The 15,538-nt window shown below is 43.0% G+C and overlaps 1 protein-coding gene across 1 annotated transcript in view; it reads right to left on the reverse strand.

Moving 5' to 3' along the window:
- LOC143973511 (Fc receptor-like protein 5) overlaps nucleotides 1-15,538 on the reverse strand; it is a 62,784-nt gene that overhangs the window by 36,044 nt on the left and 11,202 nt on the right. The window contains exons 4-6 of the mRNA XM_077474429.1: nucleotides 14,289-14,534; nucleotides 9,535-9,777; nucleotides 4,715-4,969 (exon numbers count right to left, since the gene is read on the reverse strand). Of these exons, the coding sequence (XP_077330555.1) occupies nucleotides 4,715-4,969; nucleotides 9,535-9,777; nucleotides 14,289-14,534 (744 nt within the window). The remainder of the gene's footprint in view (nucleotides 1-4,714; nucleotides 4,970-9,534; nucleotides 9,778-14,288; nucleotides 14,535-15,538) is intronic.

Consider the following 15,538-nt stretch of genomic DNA (forward strand, 5'->3'; position numbering starts at 1 on the left):
AATGATAAGAAAGTACTCAACCGTTTTACTCCAGAGGAACCTTTGAAATAATTTTTAAAGTCATGGGGAACCCCAGCTAAAATGTAGGAAAAATAGTGTCAGAAGGTGGTATGCCTACCCTTACAGTGGTGATCAGAATGCCAACATACAGATAGCTAAAAGAATCACTGGTGCGACTGGCTCATCCAAGGGGCATTGGCCTCAGACACTATCAGATGGGTGATAACTCTACTACAGCTCAAGGAACCCAAAGCAATCTCTGAAGGACCCCTAGTTGAGAACAGCTGCTTTGAAGGGACATCCAGGGCCAACTGTTGGTGTCTCTGCAAAGCTCATCTCCACCACCTTACATGAATCTGTGCTCCCTTATAGGAATTCGTATAGGAAACACGATCGTGTGGACGGTGCAGAGAAGAAGCTGGAGCAAGATGCGGGATGAGAAGAACGGAGGAAGAAGAAGATGAAGAAGTTGGAGGAACAAGAAGAACACCGAAGGAAGACCAGAAGAAAGAAGATGAAAGAAGAAATTAATAAAGGACTTGTCAAAAACTGTCTTTTGTCTTTTTAACCTTTTTGCCACTTTTTTTGTGAAATGGTAGAAGTACATTTGTACCCCATTAGCATTTCACACGGGGGATGGGATCTGGGGGTCCCCTTGTTAAAGGGGGCTTCCGGATTCCAATAAGCCCCCCGCCTGCAAACCCACAACCACTGGACAAGGGTTGTGGGGATGAGGCCCTTCTCCTCATCAACATGGGGACAAGGTGCTTTGAGGGGCTACCTCAAAGCACCCTCCCAATGTTGAGGGCATGTGGCCTGCTACGGTTCAGGAGGGGGGGGCGCTCTCTCATCCCCCCTCTTTTCCTGCGGCCTACCAGGTTGCGTGCTTGGATAAGGGTCTGGTATGGATTTTGGGGGGGACCCCACACCATTTTTATTTTGCCGTGGGGTTCCCCTTAAAATCTGGTCTGGTATGGATTTTGAGGGGGACCCCATGCCATTTTTTTTATTTTGGCACGGGGTTCCCCTTAATATCCATACCAGACCTGAAGGGCCTGGTATGGAATTTAGGGGGACTCCCATGCATTTTATTATTTTTTTTTTTTGGTTCATGGTTCCCCTGTGGGGAAATCCCCATGCTGTTTTTATCGATGAACTTTTATGTGTATTGGGGACCGAAAATTCATTATAGCTGTGAGTAGGAATGAGCCGAACACCCCCCGGTTTGGTTCGCACCAGAACTTTTGAACGGACCGAAAATTCGTGCAAACTTTAGAACCCCATTGAAGTCTATGGGACTCGAACGATCTAAATAAAAAGTGCTAATTTTAGTGGCTAATATGCAAGATATTGTCCGAAAAAGGGTTTGGGGACCAGGCTCCTTCCCCAGGGGACATGGGTCAATGCCTAAATTTTTTTTTAAAACGGCTGTTTTTTCGGGAGCACTGATTTTAATGACGATTAAAGTGAAAAAATAATTAAATGAAATGAAATATTCATTTAAATATTGTGCCTGGGGGTGTCTATAGTATGCCTGTGAAGTGACACGTGTTTTCCGTGTTTAGAACAGTCCCTGCACAAAATTACATTTAACAGAAAAAAGTCATTTAAAACTGCTTGCGGTTTTAATGTAATATCTGGTTCCGGCAATATGGATGAAAATCATTGAAAAAAATGGCATGGGTAGCCTCCCTGCCCATTTCCAAGCCCCTTTGGGTCTTGTACTGATATTAAGGGGAATCCCTTACCCAAATTTAAAAAAGGAAATGCGTGGGGCCCCCAGGCCCTATATACTCAGAACAGCAGTATACAGGTGGTGCAAACAAGACAGGGACTGTGTAGGTTTGTTGTATTAAGTAGAATCTATTTGTAATTTTGAACTGGTACAATAAAGGGTAGATACAGGTGTATACTGTGCTGGAGGCACACAACACCCACATTAACTCCTGCAGATGCCTGTCTTAGAGGACACCAGCAAAAAAGGGTAGATACAGGTGTATACTGTGCTGTGCTGGAGGCACACAACACCCACATTAACTCCTGCAGATGCCTGTATTAGAGAACACCAGCAATAAAGAGTAGATACAGGTGTATACTGTGCTGGAGGCACACAACACCCACTTTAACTCCTGCAGATGCCTGAGAAAAGAACACACTGTCCCTGCCTATCTTGCTCTTTCCCTGCACGCCGGAACACACTACACAAGGCCGCCGCGCTGGCGGCCTTATATAGTGTGGGGCGTGTACTAAACCCCCTGAGCTATAATTGGCCACAAGCATCCTGCCTGTGGCCAATTATGGCTCTCTTTGCTGCTGGCACTGTGATTGGCCAAGCATGCAGGGTCACAGGGCATGCTTGGCCAATCATGAGCCAGCAATGCACTGCGATGGTGCAGTGCATCGTGGGCCGTGAGCGCCACACGAATTTGGCGCGAACAGCCCATAACGTTCGGTATTCACCGAACGCGCAAACAGCGTTTGACTCGAACACAAAGTTCATCCCTAGCTGTGAGTAGTTTTAAATTATTTTTTCCTTTAGAAATGTCATTTTGCTGTCATACTGTTCTAAACACGGGAAACATGCGCCCCTTTACAGGCATACTATAGACACCCCCCAGGTACGAAATTTAAAGGAATATTACACTTTTATTTTTTCACTTTAAAGCGGAGGTCCACCCTAAAGTGGACCTCCGCTCATCGGAACCCTCCCCCCCTCCGGCGCCACAATTGGCACCTTTCAGGGGGGAGGGGGGTGCAGATACCTGTACAGTACAGGTATTCTGCACCCACTTCTGGGATAGCTCTCTGCAGAAAGGGGCGTAGATTACGCCCCTTTCCGCAAGTGCCCTTCCCTTTCCGCAAGTGCCCCGCTGCCTGCTGGGAAACACACAGATCCCAGAGGCAGCGGGGACCGTCCTTATTGCGCAGCGCGATTCGCGCATGCGCAGTAGGGAACCGGGAAATGAAGCCGAAAGGCTCCATTTCCTGATTCCCATACCCAAGATGGCGGCGGCAACACCTTACAGACGATCTAGAGATCGGCTTCGGGTGCCGACATCGCGGGCGCGCTGGACAGGTAAGTGTCACTATTTTAAAAGTCAGCAGCTGCAGTATTTGTAGCTGCTGGCTTTAAAAAAAAAAAAAAAAAACGCGTCCCGGTGGACTCCCGCTTTAAGCATTATTAAAATCACTGCTAAACGGCCCTTTTTGAAACTTTTTTTTGCATTGATACATGTCCCCTGGGGCAGGAGCCAGATCCCCAAACTTTTTATGACAATACCATGCATATAAGCCTTTTAAATTATCACTTTTGATTATTCATGTTCATGTCCCATAGACTTTAACGATGTTCGCGTGTTCGAACAATTTTTTTTGCCTGTTTGCATGTTCTCGTGTGAATCGAGCAGGCGGGTGTTTGGCCCATCCCTACTGCCCTGTATGGGCAGGTGAAAGTCTTTCAGGGTTCTTTACTAACAATCTGTAATAATGGAGAAGAGTCTTTCACAGGAGCTGTTGAAGACTTAGTAGATTCGGAACAGGGCTAGAGGAGTCTCCAACTGCAAAAAAATATAAACACATCCTAATATACAGTATATAGGAAATAGCATTCCTATATACTAGCACCTATATACTGTATATAAGGTTTATTTTTCTTACTCTGGATCAAAGGCAGTTTTTTCCTTTTTTTTGGTTAAACCTAATAGACATGTCTTTTATCAGCCTAACAATAATATTACACAGCTATGACTAGTTATTCATCAAGAGAAATTTATAATATTGGCGTTAAAATTTATTTTGTTTAACACTTTTTAAATAATTAACATTTTATTTGAGAAAAGAAATTAAAATTCTACATTCGTTGATATAATGATCGTAATGGTGTATTAAGCCCCGTACACACGAGCGGACTTTTCAACATCCAAAGTCAGATGGAATGATTCCGTCAGACTATTTGATCGTGTGTGGGCTGCAACGGACTTTTGATTCGCAAAAGTCTGACGGACTTTAGAAAATGGAACATGCTTCAAATTTTTCCGACGGAACTCCGCCGGACCCAGTTCCTCCGAAAAATTTGCTCGTGTGTATGCTATTCCGACAGACTAAAACCGACGCTAGGGCAGCTATTGGCTACTGGCTATGAACTTCCTCATTCGAGTCCAGTCGTACGTCATCACGTTCGAATCCGCCGGAGTTTGGTGTGATTGTGTGTGGCCAAGTCCGCTCAGTCGAAAAGTCCGTCAGAACTCTGTCGGAACTCCGGCAGAACTCCTTCGGAAGTCTGTCGGACATAAGTCCTCTCGTGTGTACGGGGCTTTAGGCTTTTTGTCTATAAAGCTGACCTCAAGGCTTCCTTTCAGTTGTGCACAGTTGTACCGACTCCTCTCCTGGACTGAAATGACTTACTAAGGTTTCACTGCAAGCTGTGAGCTTCTCACAATGTGCATCAGAAGCTGCAGAAAGTCAGATAAAGCATGCCCCCACTTACTGGTTTTAGGTCGTCCAGCATCATCTAATTCTTTCCTACCCAGCCTGACTGTCCCGGGCCCAACTATTTCATTCATTGGATTTCTCATCTTTCAATGATTGAGCTCAAGATTATATGTGGGAGTCTGGTAGGTGGTAGATCCTATTTATTCTGCCAATATGTTGAAACAATTGGTTAGGTATGCACACACCAGACACTTCCATGGCACTCACTTTGATGAACACTTACCTCTGATGTGTAGGGACACTTCATCTGTGTAAGTTACATATTCTTCCCAGGATAATGTTCTCGTACATCTGTATCTTCCAACTTGTTGGTTTTGTGGAATAATAACTGTAGCACGATCATTGGTTGAAGGCTGTGCGGCATTGCCATCTTTGTAGAATGTTGTACTGATGACCCTATACCCAGGACGGCTGTGACATCTTAGCACCATATCACTCCCCCGATACACAAGTGGAGGAGCCTGCAGGATGACCGGACCTGCAATACAAAACTATCATCAGACTATCTTCAATACAGACAGGATGATTCTGTGAAGGTGAGCAAAGAGCATGTATGGGATGTGAAGTAACCTAAAGCAGCCAATCAGATTTCAGATTACTGCAGTTGGCTGTGTTAGGAGATGCTTTTTTATGGGTTGCCATGAGTGATTGCATTGCCTTAATGAATAAGTCCCCTAATCTGTGTTCTTTTACACAGCGTGCTGGTCAGTACTACAAATGTCCCCAGGTTTTTTCTTGCACTCTCTTAATAGCTTTAAAAGCTTGTAGGATTACTTCTCTTATTTGCATGTACACATTTCTTTGTGCATGGAACAAACTTCTGGCTATACATACTCTTTAAGACTAATGTAAGTCTAATCTATGTTGGAATGCATTGAAAGCGTCAGGACATGTATGTAAACATCATTGGCACCACACATGTATGGTATTGTCGGGAACGCCAAGATGGCACTTAAAATATTTAATTTCCCTTATTTCCATAAAAGGCCCACCAAAATCCTCAGCAACTGGCCCATCATGCTCTTAATCCGGCCCTGAAAGAAGGGAAGAGAGAGGAGGGTACCCAGAACATGGGACACAAAGTAAAATGTAGGGTGGCCATGGACAAGAAGAGAAGAGTAACCTAAGAAAAAGGGATAGGAACAGTGGCGGCCCGTCCATTAGGGGCACCTGAGCTCCACCTCCTCTATCCATGGCCGCCACACCCATGCTCTATCCATGGACACTATTTTGACAGAACACCGCCACCCCCTATTCATGTACCTGGCCCCTTTCAGGACGCCAGGTGCATGAATTACAGCGTGTTTTTTGAAGCACCTGATTAGAGCCAGAGGCTCTAATAGGCTTCAAAATAGGGTGAGCTTGTGGCGCAGAGTATTGCACCAGGAGCCCACCTAGGTGTTACAAAAGCGAATGAATATTCATTATTGAAACACTGATCCTCAATCAGGAGCAAGTCTGAGACCCGTTTTCCAATTGGCCGAAAGGAGGAGGGAGAAAACAGAAGCCGCCACAGTGCCCGTGGAGAGAAGGGGAAGGGAAAGTCATTGCCGTCACTAAGCAAGGGAAGCCGCCGGTGAAGCCCGGGAGAAGCGCTGCCCACCATAGATGGGGTAAGTGCACCAGACCCACTTGACCGACCAGGGGTTGGTACTGTTTGCCGCCCCCCCCAAAAAAAATTACCACCTTACCACCGGCCACCACTGGATAGGAACAACGGTTAATAGGAGGAACCAAGCATGTTCCTAACAGATTTACTGTAGAAGAATGCGTGTGGTGGTGAAAGGCCACCACCTATTTTATTTGCTACATTATTATTCTTCATTAGGCTTGTATAGGGCTTTCAAGGTATAAATCATGTCCAACTGAAAGAAAGGAATTTTCTTGATTGACACAGAGAAAATTTTCATCTGAGGGCAGCACAGTGGTGTAGTGGTTAGCACTCTCACCTAGCAGTAAGAAGGGTCGCCGGTTAAAATCCCAACCACGACACTACCTGCCTGGAGTTTGCATGTTCTCCCTGTGCTTGCGTGGGTTTCCTCCGGGTACTCCAGGTTTCCTCCCACAATCCACATGCAGGTAGGTTAATTGACTTCTGTCCAAAATTGGCCCTAGTATATGAATGGGGACCTTGGATTGTGGGATCCTTGAGGGTAGAGACCAATGTGAATGTGCAATGTACAGGGATAGGGACAATTGTAGACACTCACTCAGGTTGAACTGGATAGACTGGTGTCTTTATTCAACCTAACTAACTATGAACTATGAACAAAAACTAGAAGAAATCAACCTACGGACTATTGATGTTTTATAGAACAGAACTAGAGCCATATGATGCCTGCTATATAGATGTATCAATGGGAGAGATTGTAGCTAAATTCATTCTGGAAAACTGGAGAAAAGGTTAAGTTGACACCAACTACAGAGGTTCACTGCTTATGAAAACTGAACCTACAACCATTGCTGTCAATCATATGGTAATACCAAACTGATACCTAACAGATGTTTAAGACTGTAGGTGGTGGTGAAAACTCCCCTATTATTGTGTATTGCACATGAGAAGGTTACACCTATCCTGGGAAGAAAACCATGTGTAGAGCAATAAAACTGCTGTAGAGAACATATATGGTGAGCCCACGAGTACCAAAGGAAGGACATCTGGTTACAAAGGATGGGGAGAAGGCGAAGGTATTGAGTTTATTCTTCTCCTCAGTCTTCACAAGGGATTCAGGGGACTTCAGAATCCAAAACTGCAGTGTTTATCCTCATGACACATCACAGGAATCACCTCCATGGTTAACAGAGGACAGAATTAAAATTAGACTTGGGAAACGTAACATTAATAAATCACCGGGACCAGATGGCTTGCACCCGAGGGTACTTAGGGAACTCAGTCAAGTAATTGCCAGACCATTCCTAATTTTTACTGACAGTCTACTGACTGGAATGGTACCAGCTGATTGGAGAAAAGCCAATGTAGCACCAATATTTAAAAAGGGCCCAAAATACATCCCTGGGAATTACAGACCAGTAAGCCTAACATCAATAGTATGTAAACTCTTGGAGGGTATGATAAGGGTCTATATACAAGATTTTAGTAAAGAGAACAGTATCATTAGCAGTAATCAGCATGGATTCATGAAGAATGGTTCTTGCCAAACCAATCTATTAACCTTCTATGAGGAGGTAAGTTGCCATCTCGATAAAGGAAGGCCCGTAGATGTGGTGTATCTGTATTTTGCAAACGCATTCGACACAGTTCCCCATAAATGTTTACTATACAAAATGAGGTCCATTAGCATGGACTATAGGGTGAGTACATGGATTGAAAACTGGCGATTTGGGTGAGTTCAGAGTGTGGTGATAAATGGGGAGTACTCGTAATGGTCAGGGGTGGGTATTGTGATCCCCCATGGTTCTGTGTTGGGACCAATCCTGTTTAATTTGTTCAAAAAAGGACCTGGAGGATGGGGTAAACAGTTCAATCTCTGTAATTGCGGACAAAACTAAGCTAAGCAGGGCAATAACTTCTCCGCAGGATGTGGAAACCTTGCAAAAAGATCTGAACAAATTAATGGAGTGGGCAACTACATGGCAAATGAGGTTCAATGTAGAAAAATGTAAAATAATGCATTTGATTGGCAAAAATATGAATACAATCTATACACTGGGGGGAGAACCCCTGGGGGAATCTAGGATGGAAAAGGACCTGGGGGTCCTAGTAGATGATAGGCTCAGCAATGGCAAGCAATGCCAAGCTGCTGCTAACAAAGCAAACAGAATATTGGCATTAAAAAGGGGATCAACTCCAGAGATAAAACAATAATTCTCCCACTCTATAAAACTCTGGTCCGGCCGCACCTGGAGTTTGCTGTCCAGTTCTGGGCACCAGTCCTCAGGAAGGATGTACTGTAAATGGAGCGAGTACAAAGAAGGCCAACAAAGCTAATAAAGGGCCTGGAGGATATTAGTTATGAGGAAAGGTTGTGAGCACTGAACTTATTCTCTCTGGAGAAGAGACTCTTGAGAGGGGATATGATTTCAATATACAAATACTGTACTGGTGACCCCAAAATAGGGATAAAACTTTGTGGAAGGGAGTTTAACAAGACTCGTGGCCACTCATTAAAATTAGAAGAAAAGAGGTTTAACCTTAAACTACGTAGAGGGCTCTTTACTGTAAGAGCGGCAAGGATGTGGAATTCCCTTCCACAGTCAGTGGTCTCAGCGGGGGGCATTGATAGTTTCAAGAAACTATTAGATAAGCTTTTGAACGACCGCAACATACAGGGATATACAATGTAATACTGACATATAATCACACACATAGGTTGGACTTGATGGACTTGTGTCTTTTTTCAACCTCACCTAATATGTAACTACGTAACTATGCGATAGTAGCCATACACGGTACGATAAAATGGAACAATTGATCTCCGATTCTACAAAAAAATTAAACAGGACATGGATAGAGTGAGACAAAATGGCATTGCAAAGCAATGAGCAACAGGTTTCAATAGACCCAAGTTGGGTGGTTGCGGCAGAAGAAACAACTTGATTCTACTGCGTTGATTGAATTTTTCACACTTTCACATGTACATTGATCAGAAGAAATTCACAAGGGGGGATAAAAAGCCATTGATTGGCCCTGTATAAGCAATTTTTATTTCCCACCACAACCTGTTGACTTGGGTCGAACAACGCTGTCACTTCCTGACGCTCCTCATTCGGCCATGCCAACTTTGTCTTGCTCAATCGATGTCCAATTAATTGTTTTGCGGAATCAAACATTTGTTTTAGCGCACAGCATATGTCCACCACTAGTGTGCCTCCGTACGCATGTAGCATTGTAACTTTGTGCAGATATAGATAACAGTTGCCAGACTCAATGATAAATAAATAAAAGTTATTTAAGGTTTTAAGACGTTATACCAATAGTGTGTCTAAAAATGTTGCCCCCACCATAACACTACTGTCCTGGACAAGGTTTTATATTGATAGCTTTTCTTTAAATAAATAGAAATTAGTAAGTAACGAACTCACCATCACTGACATCCAGCCTGAATTGGGCACTGTTCTTGCCTTTTGTCCGGCAATCGTAGACACCGCTGTGTCCAACCTGGGCAGATGTGATCGTATAGCTCCGTCCTTCTGCCACTTTCTCGTAATCTTTATACCAGTAATTCGTTGTACCAAATCCTCCATTGAATGTCATCGTTATATTCTCTCCTGTAAGTAATTTGTTGTACTCTGGTGTGAAGATCACAGAATCACTCTCTACAAGATCTGCCACAGGAACATACAGAAGAAAATAATGAAATCACATGACATAATTCTGTCTAAAGGCATCATAGGAAGCAGATAAATCTATGTATAAATGTAATGATTCATAATCAGAAATATTTAAAGTCTCGTGTAAAGTACTAACAAACAGAAAATAGCAGCATTAAAATCACCATAATCTGCATCAAACAATGTATTTAAATTGTCAATATTTATTCTAAAACACAGTCAACAAACGTGCAATCATTACAAAATGCCAGTAATGATAATAAAAAAGTGAGAGGTTTTAGTGTGTAGTGCACATTATATTGGTGATCAGTGCCCCCCACCAGTGCTTAGCATAGTGCCCCCCTTTAACGTCATTGTCAGCGGTTTGGTTACCTCCTTCTAACTGGTGATCATCTTTGCGTCTCGCTTCTAGTTGACGTTCTAGAATAGGTTATATCTATAATAAAGAGGTATAATTAACTACCATATTTATGCATAAGGACCATAAGCAAGTATACTATATTACCAAAAGTATTGGGACACACACCTTTACACGCACATGAACTTTAAAGGCATCCCAGTCTTAGTCCATAGGGTTCCATATTGAGTTGGCCCACCCTTTGCAGCTATAACAGCATCAACTCTTCAGGGGAAGGCTGTCCACAAGGTTTAGGAGGGTGTCTATGGGAATGTTTGACCATTGTTCCAGAAGCGCATTTGTGAGGTCAGGCACTGATGTTGGAGGAGGAGGCCTGGCTCGCAGTCTTCGCTAGAATTCATCCCAAAGGTGTTCTATCAGGTTAATATCAGGAATTTGTGCAGGCCAGTCAAATTCCTCCAACCCAAAGATGCTCATCATTGTCTTTATGGACCTTGCTTTGTGTACTGGTGCGCAGTCATGTTGGAACAGGAAAGGGCCACCCCCAAACTGTTTCCACGAAGTTGGGAGCATGAAATTGTCCAAAACATCTTGGTATGCTGACGCCTTAAGAGTCCCCCTCACTGGAACTATATACAGTATATTTATGCATTACATATTGATCCTATATATTTGCATTGTGTTATATAATGATCCGCTGTTCATTATATAAGTTTGTATCTGAAAAAGATATAAGTATACGGATATATAAAATATATGTATATATTTAGATATTCAGATATATAATATATAGGGTCAGTATGTAATGTATAAATATATACTGTATATATATATATATATATATATATAGTATATATATATATATATATATATATATATATATATATATATACACACACACACACACTTATGCATAAATATGGTACTTAGTTATTCCTCTTTAGATATAACGTATTCTGCAAATATTTACCCCTGAGAAAAAAGTGGAAAGAACATTGTTCGGAATGCGTTGGGTATTTCTGTCTTTCCATGTTTTGTCAGATAGAATAATTTTTTTTTTTTTCAATGCAGCCTGTACAATCTGTGTATATGTAGCTAAACATTTTTCTTTTATTCTGTATTTAAACAAATAAAGTTGTTATATGTTTATTAAAAATATTTTTATTCCATTCCCGTCACTGGTCCCATTGAGGCTCCGTTCACACAGGGGCGACTTGTCCAGGCGACTTAGCCGCCTGACAAGTCGCGCTCCGTTCTGTACTATGGAACCGTTCTAATAGGAGCGACTCAAGTCGCTCCGACTTAGAAAAAAGGTTCCTGTACTACTTTTGGGGCGACTTCAGGCGACTTGCATTGACTTCTATACAGAAGTCGTTTTGCAAGTTGCCGCTGAAGTCGTTTGCAGGTCGCGTCTGTGAGTCGCGCTGCAAGTCGTGCCGCCCCTGTGTGAACCGAGCCTTAGAGGGTTGGTCAGTGGTGCATGCTGGTTGGTCAGAATAGTGACCCCTTTTTACCAGATGATCATCTTAGGGCCTTGGTTTTAGTTGGTGGTCAGTATAGAGTCCCTTTGTAGTTGGCGGTCAAGATTGTAGTGTCCCGTTTTTAGTTGGTTAGTGTAGTGTCCATCTTTTAGTTGGTGGTCAGTGTTTTGGTGCCCCTTATACATTGGTGGTACATAGTTTTTATGCTCCCTTACATTGGTGGTCAGTGATTTTAAAGCCACTTTAGATTGGTGGCCAGTGTTTTGGTGCCCCCTTGCATTGTTGATTAGTGGTTTTGGTGCCGCTTACAGTAGCGACCCATCACTTTTGCTTTGGTGAGCAGTGTTTTTTTTTGCCCCCTCTACATTGGTGGTCAGTGGATCTTGTGCTTCCTTACATTAGTAGTCAGTGTGTTTTCTGCCCCTTTACACTGTTGGTCAGTGGGTGTGAATGAGTGACCTTGTTCTAAATTTAGTTAAAGCTATTGTAGAGTTAGTCTGAGCTTTAGTTATTTTTCTAATTTGTTGGGATTCCAGACTGTGTCGACTTTTGCCTAATGTTAGAAAGTGGCCCTGGCAGATAGAGCAAGATGAAGTAATATCCTTGAGTTATGAATACCTATTCCTATCTGGCAAATCATTAGGGGGTTTATTGCATGCTAGTACATGCTGGGGGAAGGATATAAACATTTAGGCGATCCTGGAGAAGGATCTATGTCTTTCCAGGCTTTGCCTGGGAGGAGGTTGTGCTGGAGGCTTTTTATCTCCAAGGTATCCGCAGTCTACAGAGGGGGTTTGATAGAAAATGGACATGAGCCTGGACCTAGGGATCTAAGCTGCCTTGCTGCCTTGCTGGAGGGTACATTTAGAAGAAGTGGAGGAAGAAGGCTTCCTGTGTGGAGTATCATGAAAAAGAGAATTCACTGCTGAAAAGTGTCCTGGAGAGTTTGGTATAAGCTTCTGCTGGTGTACATAGTAGGAGGAGGAGGGTGCCCATCCTAGGAGGTACATGTGCTACCTGGTTGGTGTTTAACAACCTACCAACACAACTTTCAGGTATTGGCTTAAAGGCCTACTGCTTGTGTTGACTGTTGCTGGAAGAGAAATCTGGAGACATTTTTGCCTATTTTTTTTAGGTATCCTGTGTCTTAACCCTCTCTCCTTGATAATAATTGTGCTTTAATTGAATCTATAAACCTACTAAAGTGACTTGTAGCCAATTCCTTTCACCCAGCAATGCTACACACTCATCTGAATCAGCTTCTGGTCCTGAGCGCCAATTCACAGCTCTGAAGAGTGGCTTCAGTACCAGAACTATACAGACTCGGTCAAACATGGGATTATATGCCCAGTGATGCCTGATGGTCTTGCAGAACTGCCCTCTGCACCTTACTCCTGTGGTCCATCCTAAATATTTACTATGTATATGGGCCATCTTAGTGCCTTGTAGGGGATCCAGCCCTGATCTGACATTGTAAACATGCTTACAGGAAGAGAGATCACAAAGATGATCTCATTGGTGTTATTCTACTTCTTCATTGTGCAAGCTTGTTCTTCATGAACCAGGAGCTCTCAGTCACCTTTAGAGAAATAGCACAAAGTCCCAAATTGTAAGCAGGAATATAATGTCTTCTCAGTAGAACCTCACACAGTTCTGACATTTGCAGATACTACCAGTTCCCCTGGCTGCTCGACTTCCAGCCCAACTGACTGTTTCTGAAGAACATTCCAAGACAAGGAAATGGGATATAGCACAACACACTCCCTGGAAAGTCTGGCAGTCTCTCCCCTTGTTTGCCCCTGGGTGTGCTTAGGTACTTACACTGTGTTTTTGCTCTCTCCTGCCCTGGGTAAAAATCCTGTTCAGGCCTCCAACTGATCAGATCTTCCCATGCAAGCACAGATGTCCTTTGCACAAGACCCAAAGGTAATGGAGACCCCTCTCTTGGGCTTCCTCTAGTTCCTTTCCTTAGCTCCTGCCTGGAGGCAGAGACCCTAGACCTGGGGTACCCTCTCAGGCCATAGGACAGCAACTTCAGCATTCCATCTTCCACCCGATTCACCTTGCTGCTCAGGCTCCACCATAATTAATGGCTGACCCAGGCACGCTGCCAGTGCCTTCTGCCAGGGGACTGGCCAGATTCCCTTAAGTATGCAGACCAGGACTTCCTACCCTCCGTCCACTAACTTCCAGAAGCTTTTCAAAGCTTCTAGAACCATTGGGAGGCACCAGAGATTGGCGCTGCAGAGCCCTGTAGCCTAACCTAGAGTAACCCAACCCAATTCCAGATTATACAGCTACCATAAGTCAACAAAGTAAATGTACTTTTTGCACACTAGAGGGTGCTATACATGTGCTACCTTATAATCATGGGCTGAGTAATTGAGTTCCATCTACATGGCACTTGGCACTAGGCATTTGGGGTTGTGTTGATGTTATTTGCTGACTTCATCCAGGCATGCTTACAGTGTACATGGGTGCAATGTGCTATAACCAAACACAACGTATTGTTGGCACTGATCACGGTAGAGAATTTGAACTAAAGCCTGTGTGTTGACTTTCATAAGCCGGTTCATAAAGATCATTTTTTCTTGTTTGTAGGTAGATTATTTTCATTTTTTTTAACACTTTAGGAAAGAGATATGAATAAATAGAACAATATTTACCTGTGTAGGTTATAATGGTATCATCAGAACTATAAGTCTTATTAAAAGTAGTCAGGACTTGTTTGGAACATCTGTAGGTAGATGTCAAGTCTGTAGATTTTATATGAAGTAGATCAGAGTTGTTGTTCTGGATAATCCGATTGTCCTTGTAAAATATTGTATGTTTTGCAGGATATGATGAGTAACATCGCAGAGACACATCATCACCTTCATATATATAGACTGGAGCCTGAAGGATGACCTGACCTGAAGCATAGCACGACATCTGTTATATCCATTATGCCACAGAAGTAACATCAGAGTAACACCAGGGGATTAATATGGTTTTGTAAAGAAGAGAATACAGGATTCAAGGTTCCATAATCATTTTAGCCCCTTTAGCATTTCCTAGTATTGCATGCCACAAGCACAACAGATTTACTTTTATAAGCATAAAGCTGAACTCTGGTCAGCCATTAAATGCAATTAGGTGTAAAAAGTTCATTATAGGAAACATTTCAACAAATAGAATTTTAGAATTTTCATTTCTAATTTGTTTATTTAAATTTTTTGTAAGAAAATAATAAACATTATTGATGTGCACAGTAAGGCCGCGTACACACGGGCGGATTGTCTGCCCAACTAAGTTCGTCAGACAATCCGACAGACAGTCCGTTCAACTTTTGAATGAACGGACTTGACCACACACGATGAACAGACAGTCCGCTGAAAACTTGCGCGATGACGTGTACGGCACGTACGACGGGACTAGAAAAACGACGTCCAATACACTGCAATGCAACCTTCGGCCGTGTAAATCCTTTCTGAGCATGTGCCATACTTAGTCCGTCCAACTTGCCTACACACGAGCGGACTGTCCGCTGAAACCAAGTTTGGACGGACAAAACCGAGTTTGGACGGACAAAATTACGGAAATTCCGAAAGACTAAGTCCGTCAGACTGTCCGCTGAAAAAGTCCGCTGAAGCCCACACATGAGCGGATTGTCCGCTGAAACACGGTTCAGCGGACTAAGTTGGGCAGACAATCCGCCCGTGTGTACGCGGCCTAAGAGATACATTGAAACTTTTGTGCATTAATCAGATATTTTTTACAAGAACCATAGAAACAAACAAAAGAGCGCCATACCAAAACCAAACAAAAAAGTCCAAGTTCATTGTAATTGTTGGTAAAAATCATATAAACTTTTTTACAATTATCTTGGGTGCTTTTATCCAGTTTTGAAAAGATTTCTGAGTGTTCTATAGTATAC

The sequence above is a fragment of the Lithobates pipiens genome, unplaced genomic scaffold, assembly GCF_037356315.1.
Source record: "Lithobates pipiens isolate NorthernLeopardFrog02 unplaced genomic scaffold, aLitPip1_a1.2 Scaffold_83, whole genome shotgun sequence".
Lineage (NCBI taxonomy): Eukaryota > Metazoa > Chordata > Amphibia > Anura > Ranidae > Lithobates > Lithobates pipiens.